Consider the following 23228-nt stretch of genomic DNA (forward strand, 5'->3'; position numbering starts at 1 on the left):
TGAGAATTTAGGGGACTTATAGGATAAGGAGGAAGTTACACAATTTTTAGGGACCATTTTATTTGTACCACTCTGAGACTAGTCCTTTGGGAGGCAGAGATGAGTGATGGGCAGTACTCTGGAGCCAAATGTTGGCCAAAACTAATTTTGATATTAAATCCCTCTAGACCAGGTATGTTCCTATTTGGAGTATTTTAAGATAAAGATCAAATGTGTGTACAAACTTTAGTTTGGAAAGACATAATCTTAGTCAACTAAATGGAATACCTTGGATGTTTGTGTATATGTGAGAAATTTGTATATTTTTAACTGTTTTCAGCAATTTTTCTCAACTACTCAAGTTTCTTAGTTTAGCCTCCCCATTCATTTTATTGGAAACACAAACTTTTAACACCCATGAGCCTCACTAACTCTGTGCTCAAAGATTTTCGAAGAACACCTCTTTCCCTAATGGTATCTTTTTTTCTCTTCCCGTTTTAGCGATACAGTGTGGAAATGTCCATCAGGGACCTGAAAAAGACGGAGCTGCTTAGTAAGGTTGAAGCTTTGAAGAAAGGTGGCGTTTTACTACCAAATGATCTCCTTGAAAAAGTGGATTCAATTAATGAAAAATGGGAACTGCTTGGGGTATTTGCATTTTTATTACTGTTTGTAGGTTATGTGTACATTTTTTGTGAAGTACCCTGTCTGATTTCTAATTTGAGGCACAAATATCTCTCTCTTTCAATTCACTACCTACATTTCAAACAAGCTATTCATGCTATTATGGGGGAAAAACACTGCTTTTCCTCTCTGTTGATTTTTTTTTTTTTACTCTGAACTTGTCTTCTCTCAGATTTTTAATACTTTTGGTTCTTTAATACGTAAAAAAGTAAGTAAAATATGCCATGTATTATGGGTATGCACCAAGTCAACTATAATACAGTATATCTGATATACACTGACTGTCATGCTTGAATGAATGTTAATAGAATTTATTCTGAAGGTACATGTTAGAGACATCCACTGTTTAACTATTTACTGTACCCTTCAGATGAAAAGTGGAGTTGTCACTGTAGCTTTCAAGTCACGCTAAAGCCGCAAAAACAAAGATGCAAACTTGACCCAAATCTGAATTGCAGAATTAAATCGGCCTCTGTTTTGTGCCTCAATTTCCAGCTCACTTTTAACAAAAGCCAAAAAAAAAAAAAAAGTTTCATGTAATTCATTTCACGCAATGATGGGCTGGGTCTCAGCCAAAGACTGAGATGCAAGAATCTGGCAAAAAGGCAATATAGAGATTCTGTTACCCAGAGACCAGGATGGCACTGTGCAGGAGACAGTACTGTCCTTTTGTTGGAAGACAGCTGAGAGAGAGAGGTTAAACTGTATTTTTTCATCAACTTCTCTCCTAAATTGCCTTCACTTCAAATCAAGGGTAAGCTAAATTTGTCAATTACTTAAATGATTAATTATAACAGCTAAGTATGGGTGGTGTCAGTTATGGAGCATGATTTTGCATGCCTTCCCTTTCCTGCCTTTTAATTTTTAAAGAAATAATACTCCAAAAATATTTTGAATAAAAAGCTCTCCATGTACCTTGATGACTTGGAGGAATGCCAGTGTTCAGTTTATGCCATGCTTAATCTAGGTGATTAGAAAACTGCAAGTTTAAATCCTTGCTTTCTCATTTAAATTCACCACACTCTGCAATCGTGCAAAGTAACTTAAAACGTTAAAAGTTTTTACTCTGACCTATTGTTACATTACTTTTCAATAGTAATTAATGGCTTTCATTTTATAATATGGGGATTTAAATCAGAACCTACTAAATTCTACAGAATTCATTGATCTCATATAGGAGAAATGTGGTTAGTGTCTGATATTTTAAAAGACTGTTTACTAAATAGATGAGAGCAGCAACTTTATATGCTTGATAGATAAAGCGATAGTCTGCCTATGCTGTATTTTCACATATCTATTTCTAATTTGATAAATAATTAACAATAATCTTTTTGGAAAATTTTTTGAAGTATATCATGTATATAGCTCCCTAAACAAAAATTTTAAATCAAGATAACATTAAAAAAAGAAACAATATTTAGCTATCCTTTATGAGCCAGAGACCTTAAAAATGGTTGTCATTTTAACAAAAATATCATTCGAATGCAGTATGCAGAGTTTTGTAATGATTTCTGAGGAGAGAAGGGTGCTGGGAAGATTTTAACAAAACCTGTGCTACACTACCACCACCAGGCATACTGCTTTAATTGGCATGATTACATTTTAATTGGCATGAAAAAAATTTAAAGACAAGGATTTTAACTTCTAACAATAGTAAAATAGAGGGATATGGTTTTTAATATTACTTTCATCTAAGGTGAACAGTGTGGAATGGAAATACATTAGAATGAAATGTCAGTGGTGCGTACAGTTTAATCTGTGAAATTTTGTCCCCTGTGCTGCATATTACTCTGTCTCAATTGCATATTAAACAACCCTATCAAGGCAGGCATTGGCATCTGCTGTGCTGACACAAATTGTGAATTAAATGAAATTGATGTCCTCTGTCGTATATTTATGAAGATGGACCATTCTCTGAAGTATTCTGTTTATGAAGAATTTATGATTGCAAACTGTTTCAGAACAAAAAAGTGGCAATAAATTCTTTTTTGTGACCCTACCCTCCAAGGGCCTTGATTTCACCTCCTGCTGCTACTTTTGTTACAGCATAAAAACAATAGCTAAATCTGGATTCCACTGAGGGTCTTCAAATTATCAATATTTGCACCATGAAAATACAAGGGTGTTGCCAAGAAAGGCGATTTTTCTCCTAAAGATACTATTTACGGAACACTACACAGCAGATGAATGTTTGTTGACTTAATTTTATTTGTGTTTTAAAGCCTATTTTTGTAGCTTTAATTCATCATTATAGATTAACTCGTCCTGATTCTCCAAAGAGAGTGTTTTCCACCAAAAAAAAAAAAAAAAAAAAAAGCCTTCCCTGACTGTACCTTCATGCCATAGTGGTTCATCTAAGCAGGCTTCTAGCATAGTGGATTGGGGCTTATTTTAACACATATTTTAGAAAGTCTAGCATCCAAAAATGCAAAGTGGGAAGAATTGAAGGGTTGAACAATTTCTAGGTCAGGTAAAATCAACAGCACCAAGGAGGCTACCCTTTCTTAACAGTCCTGTGTCATAAGGTTTAGGGAATTGTACTTCACAAAACAAAAAAAGCAAAAAAAAAAAGGAATTTAATTCTCCATGCACAGTCTACTCTTGGCCTCCTTAGTATATTGATTAAACTCAAACTTCTATCTCCTGAAAATTTAATGCAGAGAATTTTTACTGTAAACTCCTGTCATGAGAGTTGAAATGAGTGTTTATCAGTGATCATGGTGAACTTTTGGGTCAAAGCTCCTTTCTGTTAGAGGAAATTAGAAGTGAATGACGTCTTCGTAAGCCTCTAGTGGTAGTCAGAACAACACCCATGGCTCGAGAATCGAATCCTAAATGGAACATTGAGCTAATCTGAACTGAATATCAGTTGTGAGGTGGGAGGTGCAGCAGACACCTTCCAGGTGGCTGTTGTCACCAGCCAAACTGTGATACGTATTTGGTACCTACGCTAATCAATGTTTTTGTTTTTTGCTGTTGGTGTTTTTGTTTTTGTTTTTAATCTGATGCATTAGAAAACCTTAGGAGAGAAGATCCAGGACACAATGGCAGGGCACAGTGGGTCGGGTGCACGTGACCTGCTCTCTCCTGAAAGCGGAAGCCTGGTAAGGCAGCTGGAGGTCAGGATCAAAGAACTGAAAGGGTGGCTAAGAGATACAGAGCTTTTCATCTTCAATTCCTGTCTGAGACAAGAAAAGGAAGGAACAATGAATGCTGAGAAACAACTGCAATACTTTAAGGTAATAAAAAACAATCAAAGTTTATAAAAGCTTTCTTTATGGTAGGGATAAAATATTTATCAAGTACATAAAGTATTATACCCATGTATCTGTGTATCACTGTGCACTTAAATGTTTCCTTGAATTTATAGGCACCCTCCACATTTCTTATATGCCAGCGTCTGTGTGTGTATAAAGATGAACATTAAGCATATCAAATACACATTGTATAGGGGAAATCTCTGCTGCTTGTGTGTTTTGTGCAATGCCTGTTGAAGGAGGGCTTTGATAAATTAAAAGCAGACCAGCAAACACTAAAGATTACTGAGGACTTTGAAAGGCAGACCTAAATGTTCTATAAATAATGTGGCTAAAAATACTTCCATAAGTTGATATGATAAAAACACATGATTTAATATAAGACCATTAATGCTAACAAAAGGAAACATAATTTTTACATATGAAAGAATCAACTATTTATGGAAGGAAGAAATAAAGTAAAAGTGTTTCCTACATTAGAGGCAGTTTCCACTATAGAAAAATGTCAAACTTAGCAACATGGCTGTGTACATGTTCGTTGTATGTCCATGAAGAAGAAGTGTTCCCCTCGTTTGTTCCCATGGTTTACACAATATCTATTCAAAAGCAGTTTAAAATTCAAATCTTTGTTCTCATTGGCCACACTAGCCTGTACTGCTTGAACCCTCCTGTAAAAGCAGTGATTATTTGAACTCTGGCTGGTGTCAGCCTAAGGCTTTGGGGTTGCAAACATGAATTTGCTGGCTTAAAAGGTCTGAAAGAGGAGAAAGGGGAAAATCAAGAAGAAAAGAACTTCTTGAGACCAAGCAACTATTTCTTCTCAAAGCCTTCTAGGACCAGGTTTTATTCATCTCACATTCTGCTCTGCAGTCTTCCAGCAATCTACATATCAGAGAATGTAGTCACATGTAGTTCACCTTCCCTGTGCCAGACAGACAGGCCCCCCTTGCTCACCTGCATAACCCAAGAGGAGGCCCCCTCCAAGGTAAGACCACAGTACTTCTCAGTAAACTGTCTGCATTACACATCTACACATTGTTTTACTTGAACTCCTTGTCTGCCACTGAGTTGAAGTTAAAACCAGAAGTTAAAAAGTCTCTTGCCAAGGCAAATGGGTTTCACTATCTAAAATCTAACATCCACATGATTTGTTACTTGACCTCCGCTTGTTTCACTCTAACCCCCCATTGCAGGGAGATGGAGTCTTCAGATATTTCCCTCTGTGTTGTTTGAACTTAACAGGTCATCAGTAGGCTAGATGTTGTGAAATTTATTTTCTCTCTATAGTATCTATATTGCAGCTTTAGTGAACTGGTTAATGGCCCCAGTCAGTTGTGTGACCTTGGTCATATTTCTTGTATGGTCCCTGGTGCCTCAGTTTCTTCATCTATAAAATGGGATGCTGGTAATATTTATCTTATGTGGTTATGAGTTCATATATGTAAATCATTATTTCTACTTTTTGTAATGGTGCATTCATAAAGGATAGAAATCTCAACATTATAAGCCCAAATTATTATGTTACATAATAATTGGGTCCTGCCAAATGACATTAGCTTTATGCTGTAGGCTTATACAGTGTCATCAACATCATCTTCAGCTAGGTCCTCATAACAAATTTAAAAGAGATTAAGAGACACGGAGAGAGACCTAGAGAAATCTCTAGGCTTCCAAATCATTAAATAATTCCTAAGAGTTCTAGTCATTTGCTAACAAATACTTTGTAGCCACTGGGGAACATTCACTACCCCTAATTTATTATTTACCATGTACATCTTAGTGCCTGCAAATAATCATAGAATTTTTCTTTCAAAAGTACTAGAGATTATCGCATGCTTTTTGCTCTTTTATTTCTTCAAAGACATTTTTTCCTTAGAGCATGTTTATGTTTTCAGTATCACCATTCATTAAACTCACTACATTTATGCCCGACTCTTATTTATTTAGCTATTTTTAAAATAAGATAATAAATAGAGACTTTCCTACTCCAAACAACAGGCAGGATCTTGATGGTGATGTATACCTCATCATGTGTTTTTCCCAGCCCGATTCCATCCCCTGCTCTCCTTACCTAAGATAATCATGATCCTGAATCCCATGTTCTTTATTTCCTTGCTTTCCTCTAGTTAGAAGGAATATTTTTAATTTTAGTTGTTTTTAACCTTATTAAAAGGTAATCATGCTGTATGTTATCTTTTAGGACTTCTTTTTCATTTAACATTATAATGCCAAGATTCATTCAGCTCATTGAGTATGGCTGTAATTCACTTACTTTGACATTGTGTAATATTCCTTTGTGAGTATATACATATAATGCTAACAGCAACTTATGAGGTTAGTATTAGGATCCCAATTTTGCAGATATGGAAACAGGCACATGGAGGTTAAGTTTTGTGTGTCCAAGGCCACATATAATGAGTGGTAGAATTAGGTTTTAAATCCAGAGCTGTCTGACTCTAAAGCCCATTCTCTGAACTACTATGCAAAATTGGTATTTATTGGTATTTACTGGATGCCCTTAGATGCCAGGTGACTCAAAGGGAAGAGCAGGACAGAACTAAATATCATTGGTTCTTTGTGGAAGGTTTATTAGTCACAATCTTCAGCAATTTGGCCAGAATAGCAAATGGCTGTAGCTATTAAAGATCTGGGGAGGTGAAAATATTTGTGTTTTCGTTTTACATTTTTGTACAACATCAGTGTAAATTTCTTTGCCGTGTGTCACTTTTTATTTTATTATTTTATTTTTTTAACATCTTTATTGGAGTATAATTGCTTTACAGTGGTGTGTTATGTGTCATTTTTTAAATTGAAACTTTTAAAACTTTTTGAGAATATGGAGCCCTGATGATTTTTCTGTATGACCTGAAGCTCTAGTCCCTTCTAAAGTTTTGACCTTGAGGAGTTTGATCGGATAAGCTAAGTGGATCTAGCATGACAGCACTTTTTTTTTTTTTAAAGAAAGCTTTCTGTGTGTTGGAGTAAACGTCTTTCCTAACCAGAATTATGAATATTTCTGAGCTGTTTACTCTTTAGTGCTCAGTATATGATTAGTTAAGTGTTCTGTATATTACCACATTCATTGGAAGAATGAAACCAAATGTTTGTGACATAATAATATTGTAATATAATGTTTATAACCTGTCAGAAATCATAATTGGTAATAGGCATATGCAGAATAAAAACTTTTTACTTACCACAAATCCAGAAAACAGATAACCTCTGCCTTTCTAAGTGATAAAACCACTCAAATAAGAGAGTTATTAAAGAACCTTTATGTGTCAGAAACTCTTTGCCATGTTCTGCCTCTTCTTGTGGGTTCCCAAATGTCTTCTGCTGTCATTAGTCACACAGAACACAGAAGACAGGCTTTATCCACAGGGTTTAGCTTTATGATTCTCCATTCTCTAAAATCTCAGGCTTTTCACAGAATGAATTTCTTTATATGACACCCAGAGTAATGATAGATAAGCCACAGTGCACTACCCAGGAGAACAGGGAGGGAGGGTGCTGCATATAAAAAGGAAAATCCGTCGCTTTATAGACACAACTGTTTCCTTCTCAGAGTTTGGTCTGGGATGAGAGAAAGGATCAGGATCTTAAGTTTTCAGAAAAAGAGAAAAAGCAATTGTGGAAAATATTCTTTTTCTCTAAGACAGTAATGTGATAAATGTGGGGTTAGACATGAGGCAAAATTCTACATGAGAAACAGTGAAAGCCCAGGATGGGAGAAACACGAAGGTGTGAACCTAAGAGCCCTGGGACAGAAATGCAAAAGTGTCCAAGAGTGAACACACCATGACAACAAAACTCAGAGAGCACATCAGAGATTTAATGAGGCCAGCTGGCAAAGGGCCCCTTAGAGCTGTGTACGGGCAGCTTCAATGCCATTGGCTGGAAAGCATTACTTTTTAATGATGACCCTTCAGAGAGAAAAGAAAATAATTACTTAATCATATGTTCCTTGTATCCCATAACAAAATTCATTATTCTGAAGACTCAAATTGGGGAGAAATTATCGGTTACCAGCTAAAGGAGACTGCAGCACTGGACTGGGCCCAGAACCAGCCTGGGAAGGACAACTTTAGACCAGCCAAGAGGCTCTGTCATAAGAAGAATGAATGGGATAGACTTGGTAACCTTCACAATGACTAATGTCCCAAATTTGCTACCAATTTAAATTTGACCAAGCACTGATTGGTTCAAGATGGCGGAGTAGAAGGATGTGCAATTACTCCCTCTTGCGAGAGCACTGGAATCACAACTAACTGCTGAACAATCATCGACAGGAAGACACTGGAACTCACCAAAAAAGATACCCCACATCCAAAGACAAAGGAGAAGTCGCAATGAGATGGTAGAAGTGGTGCAATCACGATAAAATCAAATCCCATAACCGCTAGGTGGGTGACTCACAAACTGGAGAACACTTATACCACAGAAGTCCACCCACTGGAGTGAAGCTTCTGAGCCCCATGTCAGGCTTCCCAACCTGGGGGTCTGGCAACAGGAGGGGGAATTCCCAGAGAATCAGACTTTGAAGGCTAGTGGGATTTGACTGCATGACTTTGACAGGACTGGGGGAAACAGAGACTCCACTCTTGGAGGGCACACACCAAGTAGTGTGTGCATTGGGACTCAGGGGAAGGAGCAGTGACCCCATAGGAGACTGAACCAGACTTACTTGCTAGTGTTGGAGGGTCTCCTGCAGAGGTGGGAGGTGGCTGTGGCTCACCGTGGGGGCAAGGACACTGGCGACGGGAGTTCTGGGAAGTACTCCTTGGCGTGAGCCCTCCTGGACTCCACCATTAGCCTCACCAAAGAGCCTGTAGCCTCCAGTGCTGGGTCGCCTCAGGCCAAATAACCAACAGGGAGGGAACTCAGCGCCACCCATCAGCAGACAAGCAGATTAAAGTTCTACTGAGCTCTGCCCACCAGAGCAACACCCAGCTCTACCCACCACCAGTCCCTCCCATCAGGAAGTTTGCACAAGCTTTTTAGATAGCTTCATCCACCAGATAGCAGACAGCAAAAGCAAGAAGAACTATAATCCTGCAGCCTGTGTAATGAAAACCACATTCACAGAAAGACAGACAAAATGAAAAGGCAGAGAACTATGTACCAGATGAAGGAACAAGACAAAACCCAAGAAAAACAACTAAATGAAGTGGAGATAGGCAACCTCCAGAAAAAGAATTCAGAATAATGATAGTGAAGATGATCCAGGACCTCGGAAAAAGAATGGAGGCAAAGATCGAGAAGATGCAAGAAATGTTTAACAAAGACCCGGAAGAATTAAAGAGCAAACAGAGATGAACAATACAATAACTGAAATGAAAAATACAGTAGAAGGAATCAATAGCAGAATAACTGAGGCAGAAGAACAGATAAGTGACCTGGAAGACAGAATGGTGGAATTCACGGCCATGGAACAGAATAAAGAAAAAAGAATGAAAAGAAATGAAGACAGCCTAAGAGACCTCTGGAACAACATTAAACACACCAACATTTGCATTATAGGGGTCCCAGAAGGAGAAGAGAGAGCGAAAGGACCCAAGAAAATATTTGAAGAGATTATAATCAACAACTTCCCTAACATGGGAAAGAAAATAGCCACCCAAGTCCAGGAAATGCAGAGAGTCCCAGGCAGGATAAACCCAAGGACAAACATGCCGAGACACATAGTAATCAAATTGACAAAAAAAAAAAAAAAAAAGACAAAGAAAAATTATTAAAAGCAACAAGGGAAAAACGACAAAGAACATACAACGGAACTACCATAAGGTTAACAGCTGATTTCTCAGCAGAAACTCTACAAGCCAGAAAGGAGTGGCATGATATATTTAAAGTGGTGCAAAGGAAGAACCTACAACCAAGATTACTCTACCCAGCCAGGATCTTATTCAGATTCGACAGAGAAATCAAAAGCTTTACAGACAAGCAAAAGCTAAGAGAATTCAGCACCACCAAACCAGCTCTACAATAAATGCTAAAGGAACTTCTCTAAGTGGGAAACACAAGAGAAGAAAAGGACCTACAAAAACAAACTCAAAACAATTAAGAAAATGGTAATGGGAACATACATACCAACAATTACCTTAAATGTGAATGGATTAAATGCTCCAACCAAAATACACAGACTCGCTAAATGGATACAAACACAAGATCCTTATATATGCAGTCTACAAGAGACCCACTTCAGACCAAGGGACACATATAGACTGAAAGTGAGGGGATGGAAAAAGATATTCCATGGAAATGGAAATCAAAAGAAAGCTGGAGTAGCCATACTCATATCAGATAAAATAGACTTTAAAATAAAGAATGTTACAAGAGATAAGGAAAGACAGTACATAATGATCAAGGGATAAATCCAAGAAGAAGACATAACAATTATAAATATATATGCACCCAACATAGGAGCACCTCAGTACATAAGGCAACTGCTAACAGCTATAAGAGAGGAAATCGACAGTAACATAATAATAGTGGGGGACTTTAACACCTCACTCACACCAATGGACAGATCATCCAGACAGAAAATTAATAAGGAAACACAAGCTTTAAATGACACGATAGACCAGATAGATTTAATTGCTATTTATAGGACATTCCATCCGAAAACAGCAGATTACACTTTCTTCTCATATGCACACAGAACATTCTCCAGGATAGATCAGATCTTGGGTCACAAATCAAGCCTTGGTAAATTTAAGAAAATTGAAATCATATCAAGCATCTTTTCTGACCCCAACGCTATGAGATTAGATATCAATTACAGGGAAAAATACATAAAAAAACACAAACGCATGGAGGCTAAACAATACGTTACTAAATAACCAAGAGATCACTGAAGAAAACAAAGAGGGAATCAAAAAATACCTAGAGACCAATAACAATGAGAAGATGACATTCCAAAACCTATGGGATGCAGCAAAAGCAGTTCTAAGAGGGAAGTTTATGGCAATACAATCCTACCTCAAGAAACAAGAAAAATCTCAAATAAACAATCTAACCTTACACCTAAAGGAACTAGAGAAAGAAGAACAAACAAAACGCAAAGTTAGTAGAAGGAAAGAAATCATAAAGATCAGAGCAGAAATAAATGAAATAGAAACACAGAAAACAATAGCAAAGATCAATAAAAGTAAAAGTTGGTTCTTTGAGAAGATAAACAAAATTGATAAACCTTTAGCCCGACTCATCAAGAAAAAGAGGGAGAGGACTCAAATCAATAATATTAGAAATGAAAAAGAAGTAACAACAGACACTGCAGAAATACGAAGCATCATAAGAGACTACTACAATAAAATGGACAACCTGGAAGAAATGGACAAATTCTTAGAAAGGTATAACCTTCCAAGACTGAACCAGGAAGAAATAGAAAATATGAACAGACCAATCACAAGTAATGAAATGGAAACTATGATTTAAAATGTTCCAACAAACAAAAGTCCAGGACCAGATGGCTTCACAGATGAATTCTATCAAACATTTAGAGAAGAGCTTACACCCATCCTTCTCAAACTCTTCCAAAAATAGCAAAGGAAGGAATATTCCCAAACTCATTCTATGAGGCCACCATCACCCTGATACCAAAACCAGACACAGATACTACAAAAAAAGAAAATTACAGACCAATATCACTGATGAATATAGATGCAAAAATCCTCAGCAAAATACTAGCAAGCAGAATCCAACAACACATGAAAAGGATCATACACCATGATCAAGTGGGATTTATCCCAGGTATGCAAGGATTCTTCAATATACGCAAATCAACCATTGTGATACACCATATTAACAAATTGAAGAATAAAAACCATGTGATCATCTCAATAGATGCAGAAAAAGCTTTTGACAAAATTCAATACCGATTTATGAGAAAAACTCTCCAGAAAGTGGGCATAGAGGGAACCTACGTCAAAATAATAAAGGCCATATACAACACACCCACAGCCAACATCATTCTCAATGGTGAAAAACTGAAAACATTTCCTCTAAGAACAAGACAAGGGTATCCACTCTTGCCATGATTATTCAACATAGTTTTGGAAGTCCTAGCCATGGCAATCAGAGAAGAAAAAGAAATAAAAGGAATACAAATTGGAAAAGAAGAAGTGAAACTGTCACTGTTTGTAGATGACATGACACTAAACATAGATAATCCTAAAGATGCCACCAGAAAACTACTAGAGCTAATCAATGAATTTGGTAAAGTTGCAGGATACAAAATTAATGCACAGAAATCTCTTGCATTCCTATACACTAACAATGAAAGATCAGAAAGAGAAATTAAGGAAACAATCCCATTCACCATTGCTACAAAAAGAATAAAATACCTAGGTATAAACCTACCTAAGGTGGTAAAGGACCTGTACCCAGAAAACTATGAGACACTGATGAAAGGAATCAAAGATGACAGAAACAGATGGAGAGATACACCATGTTCTTGCATTGAAAGAATCAATATTGTGAAAATGACTATACTACCCAAAGCAATTTACAGATTCATTGCAATCCCTATCAAATTACCAATGGCATTTTTTTACAGAACTAGGACAAAAAATCTTAAAATTTGTATGGAGACACAAAAGACCCTAAATAGCAAAAGCAGTCTTGAGGGAAAAAAACAGAGATGGCGGAATCAGACTTCCTGACTTCAGACTGTACTACAAAGCTACAGTAATCAAGACAATATGGTACTGACACAAAAACAGAAATATAGATCAGTGGAACAGGATAGAGAGCCCAGAGATAAACCCACGCACCTATGGTCAACTAATCTATGACAAAGGAGGCAAGGATATACAGTGGAGAAAAGACAGCCTCTTCAATAAGTGGTGCTGGGAAAACTGGACAGCTACATGTAAAAGAATGAAATTAGAACACTTCCTAACACCATACACAAAAATAAACTCAAAATGGATTAAAGACCTAAATGTAAACCGAACACTATAAAACTCTTACAGGAAAACATAGGAAGAACAAACACTCTTTCATATAAATAACAGCAATATCTTTTTTGACCCACCTCCTAGAGTAATGGAAATAAAAACAAAAATAAACAAATGGGACCTAATGAAACTAAAAGCTTTTGCGCAACAAAGGAAACCATAAACAAGATGAAAAGACAACCCACAGAATGGGAGAAAATATTTGCAAATGAATTCAACGGGCAAAGGTTTCATCTCCAAAATATATAAACAGCCCTTGCAGCTCAATATTAAAAAAGCAAACAATCCAATCAAAAATTGGGCAGAAGACCTAAATAGACATTTATCCAAAGAAGACATACAGATGGCCAAGAAGCACATGAAAAGCTGCTCAACATCACTAATTAGTAGAGAAATGCAAATCAAAACTCCAACGGGGTATCACCTCACACCGGTCAGAATGGGCATCATCAGAAAATCTACAAACAACAAATACCAGAGAGGGTGTGGAGAAAAGGGAACCCTCCTGTACTGTTGGTGGGAATGTAAATTGATACAGCCACTATGGAGAACAGTATGGAGGTTCCTTCAAAAACTAAAAATAGAATTACCATATGACCCAGCAATCCCACTACTGGGCATATACCCAGAGAAAACCATAATTCAAAAAGACACATGCACCCCAATGTTCATTGCAGCACTATTTACAATAGCCAGGTCACGGAAACAACCTAAATGCCCATCGACAGACGAATGGATAAAGAAGGTGTGGTATATATATACAATGGAATATTACTCAGCCATAAAAAGGAACGATATTGGGTCATTTGTAGACACATGGATGGACCTAGAGATGGTTATACAGAGTGAAGTAAGTCAGAAAAAGAAAAACAAATATCGTATATTAGTGCATATATGTGAAATCTAGAAAAATGGTACAGATGAACCAGTTAGCAAGGCAGAAATAGAGCCACAGATATGGCTATGGACAAACTATGGACACCAAGGGGGGAAGGCGTGGGGTGGGGCGTGGGGATGAATTGGGAGATTGGGGTTGACATATATGCACTAATATGTATAAAATAGATAACTAATAAGAACCTGCTGTATTAAAAAAAATTAAAAAAAAAAAATTTGACCAAGCACTTTTATGCATGTTATTATATTTAAACCTTACCCTAATTATATAAGTTGAAAATTGTGGTCACCTTCTTATGTGTGTTTTTATTTATTTTCATGAATGAAGAACTTGAGATATGGAAAGTTAATGTGACTTGTTTGAATTCACACAGCAACCAGCAGCAGAGACAGAGCAAAAGCCATGGTCTTTGGGTTCAAATTTTAGTATTCTCCCATTCTGTCATTTGCTGACCCTTCGGTAAACACTGAAACCTGTTTTACTCTAAATCAAGGGTTGGCAAACATTTTCTATAAAAAGCAGGTAATACAATCTCTGTCACAGTTATTCAGCTCTGCTGTTATAGTGTAAAAGCAGCCACAGACAATATGTAAATGAATAAATATTGTGTGTTTAATAAAACTAATTTACAGAACTATTTACAAGAGCCAACAGTGGCTAGCAGACCTTAGTTTTCTGACCCTGCTCTAGATTACAAAAATTATCATAAACATGGGAATGGGTACCATCTGCATCTCCTTTAAGGAAAGGAGGCCATGCAAGAATTGCATTAGGAGGAAGAAAACATTCTTTTAATAATTGTAATAGTGACAACCAGTACTTTTTGAGTGCTCATTAGATGTGAGTCACAGTTTCTAAGTTTCTCCATTCACTTATTTAATTCTCATCACCATCTTGAGGCAGCTGGTTTATTATCCCCTACTTATGGATGAGAAAACTGAGGCAGGGAAAATTGAAGTTACTGAAGTTCATACAGTTTATAAGTGATAGAGCCAATAGTCAGGTCTAGAAAGTCTTTCAGAATCTGCCACTACTCTGTAGACTCAGTAGTCCTTGGGTCAAAGATCTATTTTCTGGAAAGAGAAAAAGATGTTAACTCATGACTTACTCTATTGTTCCTCATCCCTTTTCTGATTCCTTGGACAGCCATCTAGAGGATGTTGGGTTGTAACCTCCTCAGGAGCTTCCCAGGTATAACCTGCAACCAACCGCCACAAACAGAGGGCAGGAAGAGACTGAAGAAAGAGGCAGACCACTCCAGATTGGTAGGTGGCAGGTTTAACAGGAAAGGGAACTTAGGAGGCTTGTCATGGGCAACCCCAAGACAAGAAATTTCCCCACCCCCAGAATCTTAAAGGTTTATATAGAGGCCTGAACTGGGTTCAGTCATACGCACAGTCCAGATAGTCTCATCACCACACTGTTATCTCAAGGCCGTATCCTTGGGGCAGCTTCTGAGGGCAGGGAAGGCAAGCAGAGCACATATTCCAAGGACAGGGGAGGAGAAGAGGAGTCCAGTTGCCCAGGTTCAGCTTGAAGGTCAAACCGATAGTCACGTCTTCTTGATGACCACCACCCCCGCCTCAACAGAGGAAGTCAGCAAGTCAATGTTCTAAACCTTGGACATTAAAAATTTTAGAGTAGGGTCTTTAACAGGATTTCAAATTAACTATGAAGTATGCAGCGTTACTAAGTAATTACTCTGAAAGGGACTATCACTGATGTACTTTTACAAAATAGATTAAATAAAAGAGCTAAACGCAGTTCACATGCTTTAAGTATTTTCCCAAATCTCACTGTGTAATTTCCAGAAATAAAAATAGAGCCCATCTAGCCAAGACATTTAGAGGGAATTTCCCATGTCCACTATAATCAATCTCAAATGGCACCGTAAATAATCACATGTCCTATGTCCTTCAAAACCCGCATTTTTAAGGAGATAAGGTTGAAAGACAGAAGAGAATATGTTGGAAGTTTTGAGATATGAGAGAGGAGGCCATGGTTCCTAGAGGTCCAGGATCATCTCTGCTGCTGTGTCCTGGAGCCATACAAACTAGGTAATGATGCTGTTGGCAAAGCTGCAAACAAAGAATTACAGTAATTCAGTCTGGCTGTAACAAAAGCGTGTAAAATACTTTCAAAATCAACAGATACCAGACAGGATTTAATCCTTTCTATGTGTCTTAAATACATTTTTAAAAAAAACTATTATAGTAACCATGTATGTTCATCAAAAAGTACTGAAATCAGCTTTTATTAGATATTTTCCCCACTGTATATAAAAAAATCTATTGCCTAACTCTTCTTTGGAAGTAATTTTGAGTAATTGGATACAATCTAGAGCTGCCTTGTAAAGAAAAAAAACATTGGCTGGGTTAAGGTTCAAATTCAAAGATAGATTTGAATAAATGTTATTCACACTACCATCTGGGGGTAGTGGGAAGACCCACAGGAAATTTTTATAGGCAGTGCCATTGTAAGCCTTCTAAAGTAAAAGAAAATGGAGTAACAAAGACCTAATTCTTTCTGAGTACACCTTTTTCTAGAAGATGCTGAATGATTCCTGAAGTGGGGCAATCTGCCCCTGAATTGAGGATTCACAGAGGTAGCCATATACTCATTTCATATGTGTCGTTTGTATTACTGCTCTCAGGTAAACCAGATTCATGGAAGTTAAAGGCTGCACTGCTAATCTAGAAAGATGACAGAGAGATGTCACCCATCCTTACTTCACTGCTGCCTCAAAAACCAGACAGAACTGCATTTAGGCTCTGAAACCACAATGATGAATATTTCTATTCTTACTTGATTTCTTAACATTATTTAAATGTTATTTTAATTGATAATAAACTCAAATTAGGAAGAAACTGGGAGTACAGAATTGCAAAGGTGTCTCCGTGCTCTTCATGTAGATAAGATTGAAGCAGTGAATCTGATCCACCATAATGTAGAAGCTTAAGCTGTGGGTTCAAGACGTTTGAGTTTATCCTGTCTCTACCTATTTCCAATCCATGATTTTTCTTAAAGCCCCAGGTTTCTCATCATAAAAATAGGCATAGTAATAACACTTACCTCATAGAGTGGCTATGAGTATTAAATGAGATAATATATATGAAAGCTCCTTAAAATGGAGCCTACCTAGTGAGAACTCAGCATTATAATGCTATCAGCATTATAATTACTATAGCATAAGCTTGTCCTTTTTAAAAAGCATTTATTTGTAATACAGTAGGGCAAATGGATAAAGTAAATGGTAACTAGTCATCAGGGAAAATTCCATGGGTTTCAATTACTTCAGGATTAGTTGTAGGATCTTTAAGAACTGAATTATCTGTTAGTTGGATCATTGGGCTATTACTGCCTAGGTAAGACCACAAGAGAATTGTTTTCTCTCAAGACTAGAAAAAAAGGAGATAGTCAGTAGACCTCCTAAGTTTGCCCTTTGACCTGTGGACTGGAACAACTTTTCTGGGGTGCAGAAAACTAGGTCCCAGATTATCAAAGGTGGTCTCCACATTAGGCTGCTTTACAGCTTTTGAGCAAGGTGGTAACACTTGGAGGACATTTTCTTCCCTACTTTCTGTCTCCCTGACTCTCTTTTGTAAACACCCCTTTATAGCTTCATCATATTTCTCACAGATTATTGCTCTATACAGATACACGTATACCACACACACACACACACAAAATTAGACCTTAAATTAAGGAAACAAACAAATCTTTTTTTTCAGTGTTCATATTGAATTGTCAGTCATTTTTCTGTAATTTTAGCACATCATTCTTTTATATTTAACCAATTAATGGTATTTATTGAATATCTCTCACTAGGTTCTGTTAGTTGGCAATATTATGATCTAGGATTTTCAGCTGTGTAATCTCAGCAAATAATTTCTCTTCTCTTTGCCTGATATTTTTTATTTGTAAATTTAGGCTCTTGGATTGAAAGAATTCAACTCTAGCATTCTGTGATTCTGTACTAGCCATCTTTTTCTATCAGTAAATTTATTCAATTGCAGATGCCGTTTAATTCCTCTAAACAATACTTTTGGTTTGGCACAAAATTTCTGGTATATAATCAACTTTATATTGCCAGGATTCATGTTTACTTCATTGAAAATGATGCTTCAGAAGGACAAAGGCATCTTTTGAACCAAAGTTGCCATGTTGTTGCCTTTGGCACCATGATAGCTTTCTCTTCATACCCATTTCCTTTCTAACATTATAGTGTCTTTATAATTTGAATAGAGATGTTGTATAAAATGTAAATGAAAAGGTCTTCCTAGTTATGAATTTCAGTCAGGATGGTGGCACAGGTAACGTTTTGTTTCATCAGGACTTGGTTGATTTAAAAGTAGAAAGAAATATGCCAGTTAATTATTGGTGCAGCTAATATTATTATTATTTTATTAATATAAGTACATTCTTTCTCGTACTTTCAATAGTTTCTTTTGACATTTGCATTCATTTTATAAGAATATGAAAAATAATTCAGAATTAATTCTTTATACATTTTTTATTCCTCAACATAATTTTTTATACCATGGTTTTCCATTTACAAAAAATTATTCTTAGTACTGACTATTGGATTGTCTTCTAATAATTTTTATAGAAAAAGTACTTTCCTGGTGTATTCTCCAAACCATTGCATGTCTGAAAATGTATTTTTCTTGACCTCACATATAAACAATAGCTTGCTGAACAGAAAACTTTGTTATGGGAAGTATAACCTTTTGCCATCAAAACTGCTAATGATTCTTTTGGCATTTGTAGTCGTAAAGGAGAAGTCTAATTTTTGTTGCCACATAGTAACTTTGTTTTTCATTTGTGTGTGACTGGGTGTTGGTCTCTTCATTTCTTTTGCTGGGAACTTGGTGAGTCCTAATTGATTTTGAGAACTTAAACCCTGCTTTAGACCAGGAAAGTTTTACCTACTATTTGATTATCATAAGTTCTTTATATGTTTAGTTCCCTCCTTTTGAAAGTCCTATTCAATGCATACTGATGAGCCTATATTGACACATCATACACCCAGCATCCATAGTTTATGTTACCGTTCACTCTTGGTTTGTACATTCTATGGGTTTGGACAAGTGTATAATGATGCGTCCATCATCATGCCTAGTATTTCACTGCCCTAAAAATCCTCTGTACTCTGTCTATTCATTCATCATCCCCCAGTCACCACCCCAACCCCTGGCAACCTCTGGTCTTTTTACTCCCCATAGTTTTGCCTTTTCCAGAATGTCATGCGTTTGGAGTTATAGTATGTAGCCCTTTCAGATTGGCTTCTATCACTTAGTAATATGCATTTAAGATTCCTCCACATCTTTTCATGGCTTAATAAGTCATTTCTTTTTAGCACTGAGTAATATTCCACTGTCTGGAGGTACCGCAGTTTACTAATTCATTCACCTACTAAAAGACATCTTGGTTGCTTCCAAGTTTTAGTAATTATGAATAAAGCTGCTATAAATATCCATGTGCAGGTTCTTGTGTGAACATAACTTTTCAACTCCTTTGGGTAAATACCAAGGAGTGTGATTGCTGGATCATATGGTAAGAGTGTGTTCAGTTTTGTAAGAAATTCCCAAACTGTCTCCCAAAGTGTTGGTACCATTTTGCATTCCTACCAGCAATGAATGAGACCTCCTGTTTCTCCATAACCTTGCCAGCATTTGGTGTTGTGTGTTCCAAATTTTGGCCATTCTAATAGGTGCATGGTGGTATCTCATCATTGTTATTTTAAGTGTATAAACTTGTTAACAGTAGGAACTATATTTTTTTAAAAAATTTTTCATTGAAGTATAGTTGATTTATAATGCTGTTCTAATTTCAGGTGTACAGCAAAGTGATTCAGTTATATGTATATATATATATTATATATATAGTATATATATATTCTTTTTCAGATTCTTTTCCCTTATAGGTTATTACAAAATATTGAGTATAGTTCCCTGTGCCATACAGTGGGTCCTTGTTGGTTATCTATTTTATATATAGTAGTCTGTATCTGTTAATCCCAAACTCCTAATTTATCCCTTCCCCCATTTCCCCTTTGGTAACTCTAAGATTGTTTTCTATGTTTGTGAGCCTGTTTCTGTTTTGTAAATAAGTTCATTTGTATCATTTTTTTAGATTCCACATATAAGCGATATCATATGATATTTGTCTTTCTCTGTCTGGCTTCCTTCACTTAGTATGATAATCTCTAGGTCCATCCAGGAGTAGGAACTATCTTGAAGTTGTCATTTTTTGCATGCCCTTCACAGTAACAAAGACAATGCCTTAGAGTTGCTAGATACTAAAGAAGTACTTAGCAGATTGTAGAATTTCATCACAAGATGGTATTTGAGGTCATTTGGCTAACTCAACATCCTTATTCCAAAGAAGAGAAAACTAAGTCTCTGATAAATTAAGTGACTCACCCAGGACCATACAACCAGAGCCAGATGGCAGCCCATATCTCCTGAATCCTAACCCAGGCTATAGTCCAATAATACCAAACTGATGATTTTATGTGAGTCATCATTGATGCCTTTGCAATTTTCACATCTTGATTTTTCCTCTGTAAAATAGAGATAATAAGCCTATAATTTGATGAATAGAAATTAAAAATGATCATCACAAGGGACATTGTGATTGATAGGAAATGTAGAAATGCTTACTAATACTATGAAGTACTATTTTAAACAGTATTAAAAATAGATATGACAACAAACCAAGGCTCTTCTGGCATTGGAACTCAGAGACTAACCATCTTGACCCTGCATCTTCTCATTTCAGGGGTTTTACTCTCAGGAGTTCAACTCAGTATGGAGTTTGCTATCATTTTTCACTGTGTGTTTATGTTGTACCTCCATATGAGGAGCTTAAGGAGCTTTACAAACATTAGCTCATTAATCCTCCCAAAAACCTCTCTAAGATAGGGCAGAGGCATAAATTATTATTCCTATCTGGAAAAAAATAGCCTAACTTATCTCTCTTAATTTTACTGATACTCTAAACCATTGATTAAATCCTAACTTATACCCTGTACACTTAAAATATAATATTTTCTTCCCCAAGGATATTTTTCTTTCTTTTTCAATGTAATGTCATGAAGATAAGTGTGAAACCATAATGACAGGTCTGGTGTTAGAAGCTCATTTGCGAAGCACAGGATAGGCGATAGGTTCCTCCTTCCCCATATGCTCTACTCATTTTCTAAAAAATATCCTTTATTGCCCCTCAGTCATGACAGGAGAAGTGACTTTTAGGATTTAGAGGGACGTTTCGAGACCAATTCACTCCTTTATCTGTAAGCCAAGACCACCAGCAAGAGAACCAATGGATCCATTCAACCATGCCATCCTAACTCTCTATAAAACACTGGTGCAACAGACTTCAAAGCTTTACAAAAGCAGCAATAGAAGTTAAACTTTCAGTCTTGTGTGCTTTGCTTAGGCATGTGGTTCTCACTATAAAGATATTTGGAGTTAGACTTTGAGGATGTTAGAACATGACCAAGACATGAGAAGAATCTGAGGCCAAGCAAGGTTGTTTCATGTAAACGATTGCAACAACACACTTGTCCAGTTAGAGCAGTTGCCCACAGTTCAGGTCAGTGAAAAGGAAAATGAATAAGAATGATAAAGACAAAGTGAAACTAGTACCCTATCACCCCTCAAAGTTTATCAGAGAGGGTAAGAGTCATCTTGCAACTGATTTGAGAGATATTCCGTGTTTTATTATTATTTTTTAAAAGACCATCTCAGACCACCATATGATATTTTTCCTGTCTCATAACAGAATAAAGTTATGTAATAATCTGATGCCAGAAGATGGTAAAGGCTAAAGAATCATTGCATTTTAGAGAAGGGGTACTGAGGGCACATAAAAGTTACATCATTTACTTGAGATCACGTAACTAATTATTGCCAAACTAGGTGAAGGCCCTAAGTTGTGTTTCTTTCCCTCCCTCAATCCAAGTTCCTTCTTAGATGTTCAACTAAAATACCTTTATGCTTAGATGACTTATGTTCGACCTTGCTGCCAGATGAAGGAGTTTAATGAGAGAACTACCCCCCAGTGTATTTAATCTTGTTTTGGGGAACAGGCAGGAGAGGGGTGTGGCGTCTTTTCTCAGATGAAAAGAAAACATGTTCTTCTAAAAGGAAAATTAGCTTTTTCAAGAAACTGCTCTCAAAAATTTCTCCTGGACCTTTGTTTTGTTTAAGCTATGGAGTGTTTAAAGAATGAAGTTCTTATTACATTTCCTTTTCACAAGGTTGTGGAATATTGCTTTGAGCTAAGTAATCAGCAGAGCATTTTACCAGTTGGCTAATATTTAGTCAGCATCTCTCTACTACCTGATATAACAGTTAAAGAGTGTTTTGCCGTTATATATTAGTTAAACTTCTAAGAGAAGTTTACTAACCTGAGAGTGTGGTTAGTATTACTGCACATCTGGGAATACTGAAAACTAGCAAAAAAGGAGTTGAATTGCCCTGGGCTGCCACCACAAAAGCAAAGGAAAGAGCTAAGAAGCAAATTCCCAATGGTCCAGACCCACAGGAAAATGTCCTATTTATTTTAGGTGCTATGAAAAAAAAAATCAGAAATATGAAGTTTATAGAGCTGGCTATACCTCAGCCTCTTCTAGGTCAGGGAGGAATAAATTAACGAAACAGAAGGGTCTTTCTAATATTGACTTTTTGTCCTCAGTATCATCTTCCTCTTTTTTAGTGGTGTTATCCCCCACAGCCTGACTTTCTTCCTGCATTCTTGCTGTGTCCCTAGAGTTCTTGAATTCATTTACTTCCCATCTGTATGATTCTTGAATAACAGTAATACTTCCCTAAAATACCAATTCCTAGCTGTTATACTTCAAGTAACACTCTGAGCTTTGTGATGAGTTCCAGGAGTGGCTTCATAGGAAATAACAAGTAAGTTAGCCAGAGATAAATCTGGAAAAATACGGTTTGATGAAGGAGGCGGGTGAAGAATAGTCAACTGTGTATGGATGAGAGAGTTAGAAAACACCACGCAGCAGAGTTGAGTGATTCATGAAACAAATTAGTCCAATAATCTGTCCTCTCCTCTGTGTTCCACATTATCCCTGGGGATTCCTTTTGTGTTGTCCTTGCTCCCGTGTTCTCTTGCTTTCCTTCTTAATGCTATTTCATCCTCCAGGTGTGGTCTTTATGATGGTTCTTCTTTCACCTGAACTCACAGATGAGTTCAGGTAGATGGGATCCACAAATAATCCAGAGAAGAAAATCACCTTCATCCGTTCTCCAGAATTACTGGTTTTTAAAAAAATATTTATTTATTTATTTATTTTATTTTTGGCTGCATTGGGTTTTAGCTGTGGCATGTGGGATCTTTCATTGTGGCGTGCAGTGGTCTTCGTTGTGGCACGCAGGCTTCTGTCTCTAGTTGTGGCGTGTGGGCTCAGTAGTTGCCGTGCGCGGG

At 36.8% G+C, this 23228-nt stretch overlaps 1 protein-coding gene across 4 annotated transcripts in view; it reads left to right on the plus strand.

Moving 5' to 3' along the window:
- Positions 1-23228, plus strand: part of AKAP6 (A-kinase anchoring protein 6) — a 574354-nt gene that overhangs the window by 484336 nt on the left and 66790 nt on the right. For all 4 annotated transcript variants that reach the window (XM_059914067.1, XM_059914068.1, XM_059914069.1 and 1 more), the window contains 2 exons: positions 481-627; positions 3678-3902. In XM_059914067.1, coding sequence (XP_059770050.1) covers positions 481-627; positions 3678-3902 — 372 coding nt within the window. The remainder of the gene's footprint in view (positions 1-480; positions 628-3677; positions 3903-23228) is intronic.

The sequence above is a fragment of the Balaenoptera ricei genome, chromosome 2 (genome assembly GCF_028023285.1).
Source record: "Balaenoptera ricei isolate mBalRic1 chromosome 2, mBalRic1.hap2, whole genome shotgun sequence".
Taxonomy (NCBI): Eukaryota; Metazoa; Chordata; class Mammalia; order Artiodactyla; family Balaenopteridae; genus Balaenoptera; species Balaenoptera ricei.